The sequence below is a fragment of the Rattus norvegicus genome, chromosome 7 (assembly GCF_021556685.1).
Source record: "Rattus norvegicus strain SHRSP/BbbUtx chromosome 7, alternate assembly SHRSP_T2T, whole genome shotgun sequence".
Classification (NCBI taxonomy): domain Eukaryota; kingdom Metazoa; phylum Chordata; class Mammalia; order Rodentia; family Muridae; genus Rattus; species Rattus norvegicus.
In genome coordinates, this window is record NC_141540.1 from 12322343 (window position 1) to 12344159 (window position 21817).

Consider the following 21817-nt stretch of genomic DNA (forward strand, 5'->3'; position numbering starts at 1 on the left):
GGTAGGGCGGCAAGGGGGGAGGATGGGGAGGTGAACACCCATAAGGAAGGGGAGGAGGGAGGGGATTGTTTGCCCGGAAACCGGGAAAGGGAATAACACTCGAAATGTATATAAGAAATACTCAAGTTAATAAAAAAAAATTAGTGTTTATTCCAAATAAATGAGATTTACAGAATTCTAGGTTAGTAAATACAAAACTACAAATCCTAAATTATCTCTGATATGCTTGTGATGTGACTCTGTAAGAATATTGATAAGATGTAAATATATAAAACATCCAATAAAAAATGTTTTCCAAAAAAAGAATATTGATAAGATACAATAGAATGAAATATTCTCTCTGGTATTAGTATCAATAGTGGTACAAATAGACTGAAAGTTATTGTGTTTGAATGAGGGGACTAAGGAAACAGGTTTATATGATAGTCAAAAGCTCAGAAGCTATCACCACATATTCTTAGTATATTGTTGGGAAAGCCAATAATAAATAAATCAATGAAGTGATGAGATAGGGGATCAGCACAACCCTGTCTTGATGTGCTTTCCCTTTTTGTTTTATTTTTATTGGATATTTTATGTTTTTACATTTCAAATGTTATCCCCTTTCCCCCCCTCTCATACCCCTTACCTCTTCCCCTGCTTCTATGAGGATGCTCCCACTCCCACCTACCCATTCCCACCTCAACACCCTGGCATTACCCTACATTGGGAAAATGAATCTTCACAGGACCAAGGGCTTTTTTCCCTCCTATTGATGCTGGACAATGCCATTCTCTGCCACATATGTGGCTGGAGTCATGGGTCCCTCCATGTATACTCTTTGGTTGGTGGTTTAGTCTCCTGGGAGCTCTGCTGGGATCTGGTTGGTTGATATTGTTGTTCCTCCTACGGTATTGCAAACTCCTTCAACTCTTTCAGTCTTTTCTCTAATTTATTGCAGTGATACAGATCCTGACCAAAAGCAGCTTGTGGAAGAAAGGCTTAATTTGACTTATGGGTTACCATCCAGCATCAGCTGTCAATGCAGAAATCTGGAGGCAGAAACCATGACATAACATTGCTTAATGGCTTGCTCAGCCTGCTATTTTCCCCCTTAGAATTTATTTTATTTAAATTATGTTTTTCCAAGGGAGAGGGTTCTGTGCTAATCATCTCTGAAAGTTTTTATGCCGTTTCAGTTTCTAGTGTTTTGCTTGTTTGTTTTAATTCTGGTTTACTCGGGTTTTGTTTGTTTTTCAGCCTGCTTTTTTAAATACCATCCAAGCTTACCTGCCTAGGTGGTAGCACCATTCCCAGACAGCTGGGTCTTCATACATCAAGCACTAATCAAGAAAACGTCCAACAGACTTGTGTACAGGCCCATCTGATGGAAGTCTTTGTTTTGTTTTGTTTTGATTTGATTTGTTTTGTTTTGTTTTGTTTTTTCCAATTTTATTCCCCCCTTCTTCTGTCAATTTGACAAAACAAGTATGACAAGTCTCATCTTAGTCCACTCTGGTTCAGAAGCCTGCTCTTTTCCCCTTTCTTGGAAGTCTGGTTTACAGTTATTAGAATGAAGGGAATGCTGTATACCTGAATCACATACTCTAACCCAAAAGATGTGTGCTGAAATGTTTCTAGTTATTCTTATATATTATGGAGTCTGATTTACATTGGATGTCAAATACTTTAAAAAGTAAATACACAAATGTTTCCTTGACTTCCAGTGATATTAATAGAATTCTTCATACTGTATGCCAATCATTTTCTTATTTTTAAAGTAGTTACCACTAAGAAGAAGAAAATAGAAAGGAAAAAAGAAACATAGAGCCACATTGACCGGCAGTTGACCCCCACTCCCAACCGCTGGCCAATGGTCCAAGAGGTATAGGAAGGAAGCCCAGAATGGCCAAACAAAGTCACGAGCTCCAACATAGAGAATCTGCCTTCCCACATCTCCTGCCTAGCATACAAAATAAGGTCTCCACCTTCGCCATTGTGCTATTCCCCAGCAGATACAACCTGACAAGGCCTTGCCTTTACAGCTCTCAATTCAAAACCTTCTGCTTAAAATGGGAAATCTCCTATCATACAGGGATTTCCCCCAACCCTTGAGACAAGGAATAATATAAAGTACACATCAAATCCTAAGAGCCCAACCTCTAAAACAAAAGACAACCACCTACTCCCCCTAACATACAATTAATGACAGCTCTGACTACCTAAAAATATTTAACATCTTACAAGAGCTCCAAACATTCTCCTATCTCCTTCCATTGGCACACAGCAGAAATAGACCCTCCTATCCTACTATGATGTTATGATACCCTTGGATAGGATTTAGAAGGAACCAGACCCCTTCTTTACAATGAGAATGAGTGTTTTCCCACAGGACCAGCCAAGGCTTATCTGGGTTCCCACCAAAATGTCCAACACCACCCCACTGACCAAGAAGATGACCCACCTCTTGCTGACAGATAGAGAACAGAGGAGGAAGAGGGAATACCACCCCAAACGGAACAACAAGATCTCCTGGAAGGACATCAATGACCTGGTGACTGCTACCCAGGCCATGTGTTCTTCACAAGCTCCCTTCTCCTCTGTTCTTATGGTTATTTGTGTCATTCTTCAGCTAATTCTGTTACAGCCCAGCCTCTCTATTAGCCTTTCTAACACTCACTACTAGAAATTCTTCACTATGGAGACCTACAACCTATACAACAAAATCATAGGAACCCAGGATTGCCACTTGAAGGATATTGGTCCAGGATTAAGATTTTCCTACCCCAGCTCTTCCCTCTGCTTTCCTCACCAAAACACAGGTGAATGACCCAGGAGGCCTCCAAATATGGAGGTTGCAGACATTGGAGTTGCAGAATTGAATCCACCAGATGCAGCGGCACCATGTTCACTACCCTTAAAATTTGTCTTCAACTTTCCATCAACAATCCCTAGGATGAACACCGACAAACGAAAGTCATAGTCTCTCAACAGCAAGTCTCTGCCTCCAAATCAGTCTTTATCCATGTTAATATTCTTCAACAAGAAAATTAACCTCAGAAGGAATTCCAAGCTACCCTTTCCTGGCTACAATACATCCAATATGCAGTTGATCTCCTTCCCTTAATCACCCACCCCAACTCCTCCCAATGGTTTTTCTGTGCTCCCCTCTCCAGACCACTATTGGCAGCTGTTTCCATTAATATTTCCCTTCAGAAACCCCACAAAAATTAACCTTACCCACACAAAAATTACAAGATATCCCCCTCTTTGATCTACCCCTTTCCCTTTGCCTTATAGGACCCTCCTCAAGTCCCCATCCTACATATACTTGATACATCACCATTACCAAATCATTGTGTGCTGTTCTCTGGTGGGAAGGCACTACAGGTTTCTGCATTAACCTCCATTTCAGGGTTCCTGCACCCTTGTAATGATTGTTTCCCATGTTTATCTCTACAAGCCAGAAGAATTCAACTTACACTTGAGAGGAGACAAAAAGAGAGATCTCCATCCCTCATCCCTCTGCTTTTTGGGCTTGGCTTCTTCCCCTCCTTAGTCCTATATTAGCCATTGGAGTCCTGCTTCTACTGGCACCTTGCCTTATCCAATTTCTAAAACAGCAGATGAGTAGCAGATTTTGGTCTGATATCAAACCATTTGCAACATAGGATACAGTTACTCCGATGACACCTCTCCTTTATAAAAGCAAAGAGGATTTGTGGGGCAAGTGGGCCATGTCATCAAACAGAAGAACTGGTAAGGTTGAGTGAGCTCAGGCCCAGTGAATATCAGAATTGAAAGATGCAGGAGTGAGTCATTCCCCACCTACCTCTACCTCCTCTGGAACAGTAATCTTGACACCCTACTGAGAGGAACATGAAAATCAATCACATAGGGAAAAAACCTGGAGTCCTTCCCAAATGCAAGGAGAGCATCACTAATATCTCAAACTAAGCAATAGGAAACATCTGCCCATCAAATGTCTTGAATTAGATACTTCCAGCATTTTTGCATATGATAATTTGAATCTGTTTGAGAACTGCTTCCTTGATTTCCATTTTCTAGTTTCCTGGGATGCAAACTAGGACTCCACCTCACTCTGCGTGTGTGCTACCTAGAGCAAAGAATTATCTCCAAGTCTACTTTATCCTAAAATCATTCAGTGTTAATTTATGCAATTCATAGCAAAGAAATTGAACCATAAGACCTCTTGAGGAAACTAACAACACCTATTATCCTGCAAAAACAGTACATAGGGATGCTTTTAAAATATTGACTAAAGGAAAAACAGAAAGAGTGTTCTTTTAAAAATCTAGAAAATAAGTCCTACAATGGAAAAAAATGTGGACATCAGTCTTTGCTTCTAGTTTCACAATGGATTCCCTTAATTAGATTGTTTGGGATTCTTTAAAATAACAATTTTAAAACTTTTCCCATTTTCTCCCTCTTCAATCCCTTCACCTCACACCATCAACATTGTTTTTTTCTCCACTGAAATCACAGCATATTACTGACTTCATGACCTGTCATCATGGAACTGGGCAAAGTGGAACATGGCAACAATTCATAAAAATAACAATCATAATTTGATAGCATGGTATTTTTACAGCACCATATCACTTTAGCTGTGTCTAGTATAATGTTTAAAAAAATCCCATAATGTGTTTAAACCACTCCAAGATAGCAAAAATGTAGCACAGGCTAGATACTACTGTAAACTGTTCAATTTAATAGTTTTAACCTACAGTATGAAATTTGGATTGATGTGTAATTAGCATTTGGAACTGAAGTTATGATACAGAATTTTAAAATCTGGTTAATGGAAAGCACATAAAATAATAATAATACAGTCATTAGGTAGACAGTTATCAGAAATATGCAAAATTTGTATCTGATGGCGTTACAATACAATAAATAAACTTGCATGCCTAAAACTTTTACCAAGTAAGGGTGAACGATACAGTACAAATAAGGGTTTTGAACACTTTAATGTCATCACCAGCTTCTTAAGGACTTTCAAGGTCATAGCATCATATCTTCCTGAGGATTTTGTGTACAGTTTTAAGGCTACCTCTAAACAGTGATGTATAATGTAAAGGATAAAGAATATAATATACTCTGTAAAGTCTCTTGGATATTGTAGCATTTAATCAGTGTATCATTGAAACACAAAATACTTTATTAACAAAACCCAGCAACATATTGGTATGAGTACAGAATGCTGCAATAAAATCAGGATGGCACAAGTAACAAGAAAGTAATGCTGGCCACTTATTTATTGTACAAAACTTGTGAACACAGAGAAAGATTTACCAAGGAAGGACACTACGTGACAGAAATTAGGAGGCAATTATACCTACCTAAACTTAACACTTTTAGACAGCTTTTGCTTTTGGTTTTTTAACTTCTCCAAATTGCTTTGGACATTTATAGTAAATTACGAAAAGCAGCTTGTAACATTATTAAGCATTGAAATACTATGATCTGCTGTAGCTATAAAATAGGAAATATATTTCATTCTGTTGAAAAATGAAAGCAAGCAAGTCTAGGTATAATCTTACCCAGCATTAGGTTGGGTTTTCCAAACAGTTCTCAATAACCCACACTTAGTAGATGCTGGGAAGAACAAAAATCTAAGCTAAAGGGGATACAATGGAAATATGTAAAACCTAATTTTAAAAATGAGTTTTTTAGACTAATCATAAGCTATTCTAAGAAATTCCCAAGTGATTTGGATTTCTATTTGCTTTCAAATTTTACTTGTCTAAAAATCAAATACTGAGATAAATATATTAACAAATTTCAAAAGGGGGAAATAAATAGATTTTTAATTTATTTAGTCATATAGCTTCCTTTTTTATTTAATTATGTAAGAATAATTAATTATTAATTATTTGCCAAGACAAACAATAACCTGATAAATTGCATGTCTTTGTGTTTTCATCAAAGGAAACTCTACTACCTAAACAAAAGCAGAAAACTGAATCAAAGTCTGCATTTTGCGTTACATTTTATTGAGTCTATGGCTCAACTGGCAAGTGTACTCTATTTCTTGGACTTAGTTTTTGTGTCTAATGATAGATCCTAGACTTAGGCACTGTTTACTTGAGCATTATTTAAATTGCTTGTAAAACAAAGACTTCAGAGTGGTTTTTTCTTAAACACCTGACTTCCCTTGGCATCTACCAAAACTGGGGTGCTGTCAGGATAACCCTTGTCTCAACTGATGCCTGCTGCTTATTCACCTTTTCCCACACACCAGAACCAACTAATGCACACTCATAAATACATCCATGTATACACATACACAAAAGGGGTCTAGCTTTTCATATGTGCAAATTTAAAGTCTTACATTAGTTTAAATGATTTCCAAACTTGAGTTATTTTAAAAACAATAGTATGTTTTGTGATTGTGCCATTCTAAAGGTAGTTTGACTTGAAAAGTACTATAAAACTTATTTTTGTCCTATTAGAGGAAAGTAAAGATGATTTATGCTACTCAAGAAATAATATTTAAACTTTCCTGATTTATATGGATTTTTTAGTGTTTGTTTGTTGTTTGTTTTTCTAAACAGGGTCTCTCTGTGTAACCCTAGCTGTCCTGGAACTCACTCTTTAGGCTGGCCTTGAACTCAGAGCCTGCCTCTGCCTCTCAAGTGCTGGGATTATAGGCATGTTCCACCACCACCTGGCTCAAAGTTACTGTCTAATTCCTTTAATTCAGCATAGATCATTCCTATAATGTTTTATTTCCATTTTCTTTTCATACTTATGACTTGACACTGTCAAATGCCATCAAACACAAAGCACAACACTGGCATTATACCAAGTGTCATTTGCATATAAGTCAGTGTAAAGGCACAGTTTCTGAGTTAATCATGGTGCAAAGTACCTTATCTATCTAAATTTTACTTGTGGCTATAAAATACTTTCTCTATCCACATAGCATACATAGTGTTAATGTCTAAGTAAGAAACATACTACTTATACAAAATCCAGTCGATCTTTACCAATGTGCAGAGCACTCATATTTAATCCCCTTAAAGACACCAGTAACTTATTTGGAATGTTGTTTACAGGAAAGTATTAATGCTGTGCACTGGAAAAGTTGAGGATCTGCTATCTCCTCTTTAAAGTACACTTCAACTTTGACCATATAAATGGGAAGAATCGGAACAATCAACTGATACAGGTATCAGTAAAAAGAGTGCAAGCCTTCTCAGAGTAAAATGTTTTTCTTGCACAAGACTTTTTTCATGGCATCTTTTACGTCCTTGTTTCGTAAAGAGTAGATTAGGGGATTTAACATAGGTGTGAACAAAATATAGCACACTGAAGCTATTTTCCGCAGTTCAGGGTTATTTGGAGGCGTGAGATACACAAAGGAAACAGTGCCATAAAGCAAACTTACAACCCCCAGGTGGGAGGTGCAGGTAGAAAATGCTTTTTTTCTCCCTTCACTGGAATGGATCTTTAAAACTGTGGATACGATATACATGTAAGATACTACAATGACAATTATTGTTGGCAAAATGATGAGCACAGCCAAACTAAGTGACACCATCTTATTGATAAAAGTATTAGAACAGGAAATCTTTTCAATTGGATTTGAATCACAGTAGAAGTGATCAATGACCCTAGAGGCACAAAATGACATGGAGAATGTTACACTGATTTGGAGAAGGGAACTGACCCAGCCACAGAGATAGGAACCAGTCACCAACTGGACACAGATACTCCTTGACATGCGTACACTGTAAAGGAGAGGATTGCAGATGGCAATGAAGCGGTCATAGGCCATGGCTGCGAGTACAAAGGCTTCTGTTACCATGAAAAGTGCATAAAGGAAAAGTTGAGCCACACAACCCACAAAGGATATGGTCTTTTTCTGAGATAAGATGTTTACCATGGCTTTAGGTACAATAACGGTGGAGTAGGACAGGTCAATGACGGAGAGGTTGCCTAGGAAGAAATACATTGGTGTGTTCAGCCTGGGGTCAGTCACTATGATGCCAATCATGCTAAGGTTTCCCAGAAGAACCATCCCATAGACAACAAGAAATAGAAGAAAGAGGACACTGTGGAGCTCTGGACGGACCCTGATGCCTACAAGAATGAAGTCAGTCACTTCTGAGTGGTGAATGAAGTCAGTCACTTCTGAGTGGTTGTCTCTTTCCTTGTCACTCATGGCAAATCTCTGCTTCAGGTTATAAAAGAAAATCAACACATAAACTCCCCATAATTTATCAGCTACAACCAGTAACACTTCACATATTAAAAGATATATAGTTGTCATGAACCTTTGTATCCACTACCCTACCAAGTTTACACAGCTGCTAACTAAGATGAGAGACACCTTGCTGCTCCCTTAAGGGAGCACAACTAGACAAAAATGTAATGTTACTCCAGAACAGTGTTAAATATAATGTTTTTTGATACTTCTTATATCTGTACTATCATATAAGAAGCTATAAATTATAACTTATGACTAAGATGATATTGACATTTTAAAGACTGATAAATTCATAATACTAAAAAATACTTTTCTAAAGTTTAAATTTATCATTTAATATATCTTTTTTTCTTTAATAGCATGTTTCCCTTTCTTGTTTATAATAAAAATAAAGAAACAGAAAGCTAAGAGTATAAGGCAAAGTAGTATGGTCTTTCTATCAAATTGACTGTTGCAACTACAGTTATTTTTCAAAAGTTATTTTCTTCAGAGGTCTTTTATAAAGTGACCAATTTTCAGTGCATGAAACACAACTATTTAAATGCAAATAAAAATGTCAGTGTGTCACATGTTTTTATCCTGTGAAGTTTGATTCTTCCTATTCTTGTGTAAACTTGTCAGAAACAAAGCACATTTAAAATATTTTTGAACATGAGAAAAAATTTAGAGGCTTCAAAGCAAGGAGCCAATAAAAAAAAAAAAAACATTAACTCCATAGAAGAAAGTATTAGACAGAAAATGTTAATGAGCTCTTGATCTAATGGTAAGAACTCGGTAGTTTTAAGACTAAATATTCATTGATTTTCTAAAATATCTAAACCATTCAATGTTCTTCTAGATTAATAGGTAAGCAACAAAAACAGTTTTAATTATTTTGAAGCATCTCTAATTTTCTTAAATTATAAAAAAGTGCATCCATTGTGAATTAAGTTGTCTAATAGCTAAAAATAACTTTATCATTTTTCCTTTTGTAAAATTTAAACCAAATGTTATTCATTCTTCCCATGACGGAATGGATAATAAACCTACACGTGATCCAAGAAGCTTCTGTGACAGGGTTGGGATGAGTGGTATACCCACAATCAAAAATGGCAACATGCAGTTTCCTTTTGACTTTATAACTCAATAATTATAAAAAAGTATAGTTATATTTTTTCTCTAGATCACAAAACTGCTTCAGAACCCAAAAGCTTCCCTAATATCTTTTATTCAATGCTTCCTTCAATGAATTTCTCAAAAAGTTCATAAAGTTAATACATGCAAATTTGAATCCATAGAAATAGGGACACAACCATATTTGCTATTCTTGATCTGCATCTTTACCCCTCTCCATGTACCTGAAGTTCATTCTGAAAGGTTTATAATAGTTTGATCTCAGTGGTAGTAGACATGAACTAAATTTACTGAGTAAGGCAGATCAGAGTGTTTATCTTTGTTGGAGAATAGAAAGTATCCTCTCAGGTACACACCTGTGAAGATTGCTTTCACGTATTCGCCATTTCTTCATTTGGAGTGGGAAAGGAATGTTTTTACAGGATACAGGAAGGCCTTTAAGACACACTGACTCCTTTTGCACATATCTGCCTTCCACGGCAAATCATAAGCTTGCGAGCTTCCTTGTGATGATCATTGAAAAATTTGGGTGTATTAAAATTTTATTATATATCTTAAGCTACTAGTTTTATGTCATTGCTATGTTAGCAAGACTTTTGGGAAAATGTTACAAGTTTAATTTTCTTTGATGTTTAATCAAATTTTAGAATAAAAAGAGAAGAAAGTAAGAAATCTCAGTTTCTATAACAAATCAAGAGCTACTTTGTTGCTACACCAAAGAAAACAGCATAATATTTCAAAGGTAATCTCTATCTAACTGACCACTGATTAATGTCAGTTAATTACAAGTATTACAAGTCAGTATTTACAAGTATTAGTCAGTATTTACAAGTATTTACTCTATGGCAAGAATTGTTTGGCGCTGAATTTGAAGTTTTTAAAAAATATTCAATTCAGGATTATTTACGGCATGAATGTATTTTATGAAGGGTTTGTCATGATGTGACAGTGATCTTCAGTTTACTGCTAAATGACCAATAACATATTAACTCACTCGGTGACTCAGGGTTGATTTTTTTAAAAAACACATTTGAAAATAGTTTAGAGTAGCAATGCTGAAGGTTATAGTTAAGTGGTTGTCAGAGCACAGCAGGCTTAGTACAGGTGACTTTAAGAGCAAACCTGGCTGTAAATGCTCCAGCATGTATTTCAGTCACATTGTAGATAACTTTGGGTTCAGAAAAATGTTCAATCTACCTAGAAATAAAAGCTGACTATTGTAACCTAAACCATCACTAAATCTATGGTGTCCATATCTTGCATACAAAATTATGAAAACAGGCTTTGAAAGGCTTATCTGCATTAATAACTACCAATGACCAATATTATATATGAAATAATTGAAATGCAGGAAATGGAGAAGTTTTGATATTGTGAAACTTATTAAGAAAAGAAATTAAAGCAATGACATAATAGAATTCATTTAACTCAAACTATACTTTAAATAGCAACTATTGTATTTTTAATCAGATTTAGCCATTATCTTTCTTTAGGTAATAGAATACAATTCTCAAAGTTTATTCTAACTTGAATAATCACTAAATTATATCAACACATTTGGATCTACAAGAAAATTATGTTTTAAGTATCTAGTTAATATCCTGGGTTTTCTTTTTATATGATGAAAATAAGTAAGTATTTGATAAACATTCTTACCTTATATTTGTACAGGGTCTTGTATTTATACTCTCTTGCAACCTCTCTTACACAAAGTTGAAGAATTCCAATTTTTTACTTATTCTAAATGGAAGATAAATTTACAAAGTAACAAGATCAAAATTAAGCATTTTAAATAGTATTTAATTTCCCTCATAAATGCACTGTGCACATCTTGGTGACTCTACCTAACTTCATAATTTTCCATTTCCTGTTATTAAAGTTTGTTCTCTCTTCAGTTTTACCTTGTTAGGAAACTTGTTGAGATTGTTTGTCCAAACACTAAAATGATGGTCTCTGGATCACCTCAGTTTGCTGAGAGAATTCTATTTCTCTGACAAAACTGAAAAAGTGGCACTGACTTATTCTATAAATTTAGCTGCATACAGAGCTCCATGTTAACAGACCTCAGACTAAAGACTGAAGCAAAATGGATATAAGAGCCAAGTAACAATATCCCTGATCCCAGATGGCTGTGAAAATAGCAACAGCCAGAACTAGGGTAGTACGAGTTTACTTTTAATCCCATGAAATGGTTCCAGAGAATTGCAGCATCAAAGTTTTTTAGGACTTTGGAAGACAAAGTCCCTCTGAGAGTAGGCTAGAAAAGAAGTCAATTAAAATTTCATAACAAGAACAAAGTTTGGGGCCATCCCATGAGGCTACCTGAAGAGCAGTCACCATGTGTGATTTCTTTGCTTGTTAAATACTCTTGAGATAATCATAAACTCATCTTGGACCAATCTCCATGTTTTAAAAAAAGTTTCTTCATATTAAGCTGTAGTCTAGTTCTCTAGTTCTCTAGTTCTCTGTAGCTTGTCCTACCTAGATGCCACAGAGTCCACACAGTAACCTGGTCTCTACAGCTGCTGCTACCTTAACCACTGACATCCTTCCAGCTTTCACAAGGCTTTGTTAGCTTCCATTCTTTTGTGACTGAATTTAACATTCTTTATTACTATCATCCATTTATGTTGGGTCAAGATCTTAGTTTAGCTCAAGCTATTTTGGAGCTCACTATGTAACCTAGTCTGGCTTCAAATGTGTGTCGATCCTCCTGGTTCAACTTCCTTGGTGCCCTAATGACATCTGTATACCACCAAGCCTAGAGACATCCTTTCCTTCTCTTAGGATCTCTTTTGCAATATCTGGATGATTTCTAAGTTGCTTTAAAGATGTCTAATATCAGAAACTATTTTTCTGAGCAGTAGGAATTATTAAATTCAGCTTGAATATGTCAGCCATAAAAAATCCTGAATAAAATAATTAATCCATTAACAAGATAGTGTTAGCTTAAAAACTACAGTCCAACTCTGTACTTTTACAATCAAGATTAATATACGCCAGGGTGGCAAGTGACTATAAATTGTAATGAATAGGAAGATAAAATGGACTTCCAAGCAACATTAACTCCTTCTCTGGTACACACTATTTTTGACCATTGATGTGAAAAAAATGCTAAAACCTTATGCCAAAATTTTGTAGTTTGACCACCACTTGGACAAAAGCCCAACAAAATATCTTAAGGTATATAAATAATTTGAGTGTTTGAGTAGAAACAATACACATGCAAGAAATGTGTCTTCCAAAAACAGGTGCCACTCTACTTCTGAAAGTTTTTAATATTTTCAACTACAACCTCAAAATTTCTTTCATTATTAATTTGCTCCAACAATCCTAGGTTCTCCCCAGTGGGATTTATTAAACTCATAATTCTTCATACAGAAAAGAGCTTACATTAAGATTTAACTAGCAAATTTCTGAGTTAACTTTTCTTCCCAATTTGGCATTGTACATTGCATACCTAGCCACGATTTGATGTTGGGGGGTGGGTGTCATTGTTAGAATAGTTTAATGTCATTAACAAAGAAAAAATAGGCACATAGTGAGAAAAGCAAGCTAAGGAAATAACTTAGTGACATGGGACTTAACCTGGCTCAAGTTATATCCATATTCCTACCCCAAAACACCAAGAAAATTGTTACCTACCTAGGACTTTTGTCTGCAGGTACTACACATACATGCTTTTTTTTTTGAACAATTCACCTATCGACCTGCTGACAATCTAAGATTCCCCCACCTGCCTTAAACTAAATGCTAACCAAATAGTGGCATTAGTTTCTTTTCCCCCCAAATAGCATCAAATACATTTTCTATTTAGACACTTTTTTTGTTGGAGACAAGTTCTCTCTATGTAACCTGGATGAACTAGGGCATGGTATGTAGGCCAGGCCAACCTTGAACTCATAGATTTCTGCCTGCTTCTATCTCCCAAATGCTGGACCTAAAAGAATGTGTTACCATGCCTGGCTATTCAGTCTTTTCAATTGCATTTCAGTTCTATCCAGTTATGAGGGGAGTTCAACTGATCTAACATAGACAACTTTGGGTACATACATAACAGGGTAAAACATATAGTCTTAGTAGAATTATAGACAGAATCCCTTATTTATCATCTATTTCTATGCACAATTGGGCAGGCCTATAATTACAATAAGGTGTATTATGGAAGAGGCATGCACAGTAAGCAAACAATTATAAAATCTAATGTGTCAATCGAAACAGAAAGTTGTCATTGTTGTACCCCTTAGCAATCAAACTCCTACTTCTCTTGAATATCATAAAAGAAAGTTCCAAGCAATAATTAGAACCCTAAGTACTCTCACTCATATGACCATTTTAATGCTTGACCATGTATTCACTTCTGGTCTGTATTATGACTATGCTTTTGAATACTATTTCCTCACTAGTTCATAAGTTGTGTGCACCTTTATTTCAACTGTTTGAATACACAGCCACAAGTATAGAAACACCTGAACTATGGATATTCATTTTATGTCTTGGCTTATATTTCAGTCCAAATTGATTCTTTAATCCATTATCTTAAGTTTTGACTTTTAGCCTTTGAATTGTTTTTGTGTCTTACATTTTCCGCACTCCAGATTCTTTGGGATTTCTTTCTTTTAATTTTATGAGCCCTAGAATCCAAAGTTTCTTCAACTTTGGATCCAAAGTATTCTGTTTCATTTAGTAGGAAATAGAATAAAAGCCAGGGTAAAGATCATGTGGTTTTGTTCTTTCAGTTTGTTTATATAGTGGATTACGTTGATGGTTTTCCGTATATTAAACCATCCCTGCATGCCTGGGATGAAGCCTACTTGATCATGGTGGATGACTGTTTGATGTGCTCTTGGATTCGGCTTGCCAGAATTTTATTGAGTATTTGTGCGTCAATATTCATAAGCGAAATTGGTCTGAATTTCTCTTTCTTTGTTGGGTCTTTGTGTGGTTTAGGTATAAGAGTAATTGTGGGTTCATAGAAGGAATTCATTAGTGTTCCATCTGTTTCAATTTTGTGGAATAGTTTGGATGGTATTGGTATGAGGTCTTCTATAAAGGTCTTATAGAATTCTACACACTGAACCCTTCTGGACCTGGGCTCTTTTTGGTTGGGAGACCTTTAATGACTGCTTCTAGCTTGTTAGGAGTTATGGGGTTGTTTAAATGGTTTATCTGTTCCTGATTTAACTTTGGTACCTGATATCTGTCTAGGAAATTGTCCATTTCCTGCCGATTTTCAAGATTTGTTGAATATAGCCTTTTGTAGTAGGATCTGATGATTTTTTGAATTTCCTCTGAATCTGTAGTTATGTCTCCCTTTTCATTTCTGATTTTGTTAATTTGAACACACTCTGTGTCCTCACATTAGTCTGGCTAAGGGTTTATCTATCTTGTTGATTTTCTCAAAGAACCAACTTTTGGTTCTGTTGATTCTTTCTATGATCCTTTTTGTTTCTACATGGTTGATTTCAGCTCTGAGTTTGATTATTTCCTGCCTTCTACTCCTCCTGGGTGTATTTGCTTCTTTTTGTTCTAGAGCTTTTAGGTGTGCTGTCAAGCTGCTGATATATGCTCTCTCCTGTTTCTTTCTGCAGGCACTCAGAGCTATGAGTTTTCCTCTTAGCACAGCTTTCATTGTGTCCCATAAGTTGGGCTATGTCGTACTTTCATTTTCATTAAATTCTAAAAAGTCTTTAATTTCTTTCTTTATTTCTTCCTTGACCAGGTTATCATTGAGTAGAGAATTGTAGAACTTCCATGTATAAATGGGTGTTCTTCCCTTATTCTTATTGAAGACCAGCTTTAGCCCAAGGTGGTTTCATAGGACGCATGGGTTTATTTCTATCTTTCTGTATCTGTTAACGCCTGTTTTATGACCAATTATATGGTCAATTTTGGAGAAAGTACCATGAGGTGGTGAGAAGAATGTATATCCTTTTGCTTTAGGATAGAATGTTCTATAAATATCTGTTAAGTCCATTTGGTTCATGACTTCTCTTAGTCTGTCTATGTCTTTGTTTAATTTCTGTTTCCATGACCTGTCCATTGATGAGAGTGGGGTGTTGAAATCTCCTACTATTATTGTGTGAGGTGCAATGTGTGTTTTGAGCTTTAGTAAGGTTTCTTTTATGTATGTAGGTGCCCTTATATTTGGAGCATAGATATTTAGGATTGAGAGTCCATCATGGTGGATTTTTCTTTTGATGAATATGAGGTGTCCTTCCTTACCTTTTTTGATGACTTATAGTTGAAAATCGATTTTATTTGATATTAGAATGGCTACTCCAGCTTTCTTCTTCAGACCATTTGCTTGGAAAGTTGTTTTCTAGCCTTTCACTCTGAGGTAGTGTCTTTGTCTCTGAGGTGTGTTTCCTGTAGGCAGCAGAGTGCAGGGTACTCATTGCGTATCCAGTTTGTTAATCTATGTCTTATTATTGGGGAGTTGAGACCATTGATGTTGAGAGGTATTAAGGAATTGTGATTGTTGCTTCCTGTTATATTCGTATTTGGATGTGAGGTTATCTTTGTGTGCTTTTCTTCTCTTTGTTTTGTTGCCAAGAGGATTAGTTTCTTGCTTTTTCTAGGGTGTAGCTTGCCTCTTTATGTTGGGCTTTACCATTTATTATCCTTTGTAGGGCTGTATTTGTAGAAAGATATTGTGTAAACTTGGTTTTGTCATGGAATAACTTGGTTTCTCCATCTATGCTAATTGAGAGTTTTGCTTGATACACTAACCTGGGCTGGCATTTGTGTTCTCTTAGGGTCTGTAGGACATCTGTCCAGGATCTTCTGGCTTTCACAGTCTCTGGTGAGAAGTCTGGTGTAATTCTTATAGGTCTACCTTTATATGTTACTTGACCTTTTTCCCTTACTGCTTTTAATATTCTTTCTTTGTTTTGTGCATTTGGTGTTTTGACTATTATGTGACAGGCGGAGTTTCTTTTCTGGTCCAATCTATTTGGAGTTCTGTAGGCTTCTTGTATGTTTATGGGCATCACTTTCTTTAGGTTAGAGAAGTTTTCTTCTGTGATTTTGTTGAAGATATTTACTGGTCCTTTGAGCTGGGAATCTTAACTTCTCCTCTATACCTATTATCCTTAGGTTTGATCTTCTCATTGAGTCCTGGATTTCCTGTATGTTTTGGACCAGTAGCTTTTTCCGTTTTACATTATCTTTGACCATTGTGTCAATGATTTCTATGGTATCTTCTGCTCCTGAGATTTTCTCTTCTATCTCTTGTTTTCTGTTGGTGATGCTTGTATCTGTTGCTCGTTTTCTCTTCCTTTGTTTTTCTATATCCAGGATTGTCTCCCTTTGTGCTTTCTTTATTACTTCTATTTCCATTTTTAATTCCTTCACCTGTTTGATTGTGTTTTCCTGGAATTCTTTCAGGGATTTTTGTGATTCCTCTCTATAGGCTTCTACTTGTTTATTTACATTTTCCTGTCTTTCTTGAAGTCCTCCATCATCATGATCAAATGTGGTTTTAAATCGAGATCTTGCTTTTCTGGTGTGTTTAGATATTCAGTATTTGCTTTGGTGGGAGAATTGGGCTCTGATGATGCCATGTAGTCTTGGTTTCTGTTGCTTGGATTCCTGTGCTTGCCTCTTGCCATCAGGTTGTCTCTGATGTTACCTTGTTCTGCTATTTCTGACAGTGGCTAGACCGTCCTATATGCCTGTGTGTCAGGATTGCTGTAGACCTGTTTTCCTGTTTTCTTTCAGCCAATTATGGGAACAGAGTGTTCTGCTTTCAGCTGTGTAGTCTTTCCTGTCTACTGGTCTTCAGCTCTTCCTGTGGCCCCTGCCCTAGGCTACCAGGCAGGTTGCTTTTAACAGTTAAGTTGGTCTTACCTATGGTCCTGTGGCTGAAGTTGCTCTTGGGGGGTTGCTTTTGAGCTCTCTATGAGGGCAGCAACCAGGAGGGCCTGCCCCACCTTTTCCCGGGGCCCCCGTGCACCAGGGTCTCAGATGGTGTTAGGTGTTTTCCTCTGGAGTCAGAAATGTGGGCAGAGTGTAGCCTTTTCTGGCTTCCCAGGCTTGTCTGCCCCTCTGAAGGTTTAGCTCTCCCTCCCACGGGATTTGGGTGTAGGGAGCTTTTGATCAGGTCCCTTCAGATTGAGATCCAAATCTTAATAATGATGACAGAACTTGGAATTCAGGCAGGGTCCACTCTCAATATTATCCATTTTTAATTCTTTTAAGCATACATTTTCTTGATAGACTATGTAATGTTACTTTATTCAGTTTGAAATTGAGACTGTGATTATATGTTTATTTTACAAGTCTTTCTTTGTTGCTTAATATTGCCAGCACCATTAGCAAATAGTATCTATCATTTGACCATATTATTTCCCTCTTGATTTAGTTATGTCTTTTAATGGCACATAAAAGCCATTTCTTCACTGTTGTTATTTACTAACCAGGAATTCTAACACAGGTAGACCTGATCTGCCCTTCTGTCATCAGCACTCTATGCAATTAAAAGTCAGTGGCTCAAATGCTCGAATTACCCTACATGCACAGAACACATGAAATTTAAGAAAGATGACCAAAATGGGAATGCTTCACTCCTTCTTTAAAAGGGGAACAAGAATACCCTTGGGAGGGAATAGGGAAGCAAAGTTTAGAACAGAGGCTGAAAGAACGCCCATTCAGAGCCTGCCCCACATGTGGCCCATACATATACAACCACCCAATTAGATAAGATGGATGAAGCAAAGAAGTGCAGGCTGACAGGAATCGGATGCATGTCTCTCCTGAGAGACACAGCCAGAATACAGCAAATACATAGGCGAATGCCAGCAGTAAACCACTGAACTGAGAATTTGACCCCCATAGAAGGAATCAGAGAAAGGACTGGAAGAGCTTGAAGGGGCTTGAGACCCCATATGAACAACAATACCAACCAACCAGAGCTTTCAAAGACTAAGCCACTACCCAAAGACTATACATGGACTGACCCTGGGCTCCAACCTCATAGGTAGCAATGAATAGCCTAGTAAGAGCACCAGTGGAAGGGGAATCCCTTAGTCCCGCCAAGACTGAACCCCCAGTGAACGTGATTGTTGGGGGTGGGTGGTAATGGGGGGAGGATGGGGAGGGGAACACCCATATAGAAGGGGAGTGGGAGGGGTTAGGGGGATGTTGGCCCCGAAACTGGGAAAGGGAATAACAATTGAAATGTAAATAAGAAATACCCAATTTGAAGAAGACCTCAGAAGATGGAAAGATCTCCCATGCTCATGGATTGGCAGGATTAATATAGTAAAAATGACCATTTTACCAAAAGTGACCTACAGATTCAAGGCAATCCCCATCAAAATACCAATCCAATTCTTCAAAGAGTTAGACACAACAATTTGCAAATTCATCTGGAATAACAAAAAACCCAGGAGAGCTAAAACTATCCTCAACAATAAAAGGACTTCAGGGGGAATCACTATCCCTGAACTCAAGCAGTATTACAGAGCAATAGTGATAAAAACTGCATGGTATTGGTACAGAGACAGACAGATAGACCAATGGAACAGAATTGAAGACCCAGAAATGAACCCACATACCTATGGGCACTTGATTTTTGACAAAGGAGCCAAAACCATCAAATGGACAAAAGACAGCATTTTCAGCAAATGGTGCTGGTTTAACTGGAGGTCAACATGTAGAAGAATGCAGATCGATCCATGCTTATCACCCTGTACAAAGCTTAAGTCCAAGTGGATCAAGGACCTCCATATCAAACCAGATACACTCAAACTAATAGAAGAAAAACTAGGGAAAGATCTGGAACACATGGGCACTGGAAAAAATTTCCTGAACAAAACACCAATGGCTTATGCTCTAAGATCAAGAATCGACAAATGGGATCTCATAAAACTGCAAAGCTTCTGTAAGGCAAAGGACACTGTGGTTAGGACAAAACGGCAACCAACAGATTGGGAAAAGATCTTTACCAATCCTACAACAGATAGAGGCCTTTTATCCAAAATATACAAAGAACTCAAGAAGTTAGACCGCAGGGAGACAAATAACCCTATTTAAAAATGGGGTTCAGAGCTAAACAAAGAATTCACAGAGGAATGCTGAATGGCTGAGAAACACCTAAAGAAATGTTCAACATCTTTAGTCATAAGGGAAATGCAAATCAAAACAACCCTGAGATTTCACCTCACACCAGTGAGAATGGCTAAGATCAAAAACTCAGATGACAGCAGATGCTGGCGAGGATGCGGAGAAAGAGGAACACTTCTCCATTGTTGGTGGGATTGCAGACTGGTACAACCATTCTGGAAATCAGTCTGGAGGTTCCTCAGAAAATTGGACATTGAACTACCTGAGGATCCAGCTATACCTCTCTTGGGCATATACCCAAAAGATGCCCCAACATATAAAAAAGACACGTGCTCCACTATGTTCATCGCAGCCTTATTTATAATAGCCAGAAACTGGAAAGAACCCAGATGCCCTTCAACAGAGGAATGGATACAGAAAATGTGGTACATCTACACATGGAATATTACTCAGCTATCAAAAACAATGACTTTATGAAATTCGTAGGCAAATGGTTGGAACTGGAAAATATCATCCTGAGTGAGGTAACCCAATCACAGAAAAACACACATGGCATGCACTCATTGATAAGTGGCTATTAGCCCAAATGCTTGAATTACCCTAGATGCCTAGAACAAATGAAACTCAAGATGGATGATCAAAATGTGAATGCTTCACTCCTTCTTTAAAAGGGGAACAAGAATACCCTTGGCAGGGAATAGAGAGGCAAAGATTAAAACAGAGACAGAAGGAACACCCATTCAGAGCCTGCCTCACATGTGGCCCATACATATACAGCCATCCAATTAGACAAGATGGATGAAGCAAAGAAGTGCAGGCCGACAGAAGATGGATGTAGATCGCTCCTGAGAGACACAGCCAGAATACAGCAAACACAGAGGCGAATGCCAGCAGCAAACCACTGAGCTGAGAATAGGACCCCCGTTGAAGGAATCAGAGAAAGAACTGGAAGAGCTTGAAGGGGCTCGAGGCCCCATATGTACAACAATGCCAAGCAACCAGAGCTTCCAGGGACTAAGCCACTACCTAAAGACTATACATGGACTCTGGCCTCATAGGTAGCAATGAATATCCTAGTAAGAGCACCAGTGGAAGGGGAAGCCCTGGGTCCTGCTAAGACTGAACCCCCAGTGAACTAGATTGTTGGTGGGAGGGCGGCAATGGGGGGAGGATGGGGAAAGGAACAGCCATAAGGAAGGGGAGAGGGGAGGGTGATGTTTGCCCGGAAACCGGGAAAGGGAATAACACTCGAAATGTAAATAAGAAATAAGAAATACTCAAGTTAATAAAAAAAAAAGAAATACCCAATTTAATAAAGATGGAGGGGGAAAAAAAGTCGGGTGCTCTCTTCTCCTCCAATTATGTCGGTTTCCCAGCATAATCTGATGAGACAAACTTATCTTAGGAGCACTAGTCAGTGTTCTCTAAAGGAACAGGACTGATTTTATGAATGTATGGATCAATCCCCTATAGCACTGATTTCTAGAAATCTGCCGGTCTTCAGTCTACCTTAAAATCCTGAAGAGATGACTTTTTAATAAAAGTGAAGAAATGTCTCAGATGAAGTTGGCAGCCAGTGTAGGAGCAAGCAGGCAAATGACTTTTTTTTTTTTTTTTAGACTACTGTTGTGGTTTGCCCTGGAGATATCTGTATTTTGATGCTAATTCCGCTGCCCCAAGGATGGCTGCCTTCTCCATCCCTCCCCCCCCCATTTAATTTGTAAAACAAGGGTGAAGGCTAGTACAGGATAGAACTAGTCCTGTCATTGCTCAAGAAGGAAGGATGGGTGGGAGAAAAGTTTGAGGGAGGAGGAGGAGGAGGAGGGACAGGAGAAAAGTGCGCAACAGGGAGAGACAACATGGAAGCTGATGTTAAGATTTCATGCTGTACCTTTACAGGTTGTTGTAAATGTTCTTAAAGGATGGATGTGGACAGGGCTTTGTATGTTTAGGTGGGCAATTATATCTTATCAATTGGATCAAAGGTTATTGTGTTGTTCATTCTTTCATGTAGCGATTTAAGTGTAAGAAATTGTGTGGTGGCTAGAGAAACTGGGCCACCATGGAATTGGGATGTGTGCTTCTAGCAAGATATCTAGGAGATATCTTGGGGCACTGCAGTGCTGGTCCGAGTGCAGAATAAAAGACAGTTTTTATTTTATATATTTTTACAACAGACTAACTCCAGAAGATGTGACCCAAATTTAGGGTGGGTCTTTCGATCTCCAATAATATAACCAAGAAAATTCCTCATAGATGAGCCCAGATACTTGTTTTACTTGATTCCACATGTAGCCAAAGTAAAACCAAGATTATCCATCTCGTATCTACTTTTTCCTCTACTATATGTTCCATACTCTCCATACATTGTCTAAAAAGCTCACCATTAGTAAATGGTTGTGGTATTTTTGTACTGGTACT

At 37.5% G+C, this 21817-nt stretch overlaps 1 protein-coding gene across 1 annotated transcript; it reads right to left on the bottom strand.

Moving 5' to 3' along the window:
• Positions 1-7201: 7201 nt before the first annotated feature.
• Positions 7202-8170, bottom strand: Or9k7 (olfactory receptor family 9 subfamily K member 7). Its single transcript, NM_001000062.1, is given in 1 exon segment — positions 7202-8170. A coding segment is annotated over 1 exon segment (969 nt).
• Between the last annotated feature and the right edge of the window lie 13647 nt (positions 8171-21817).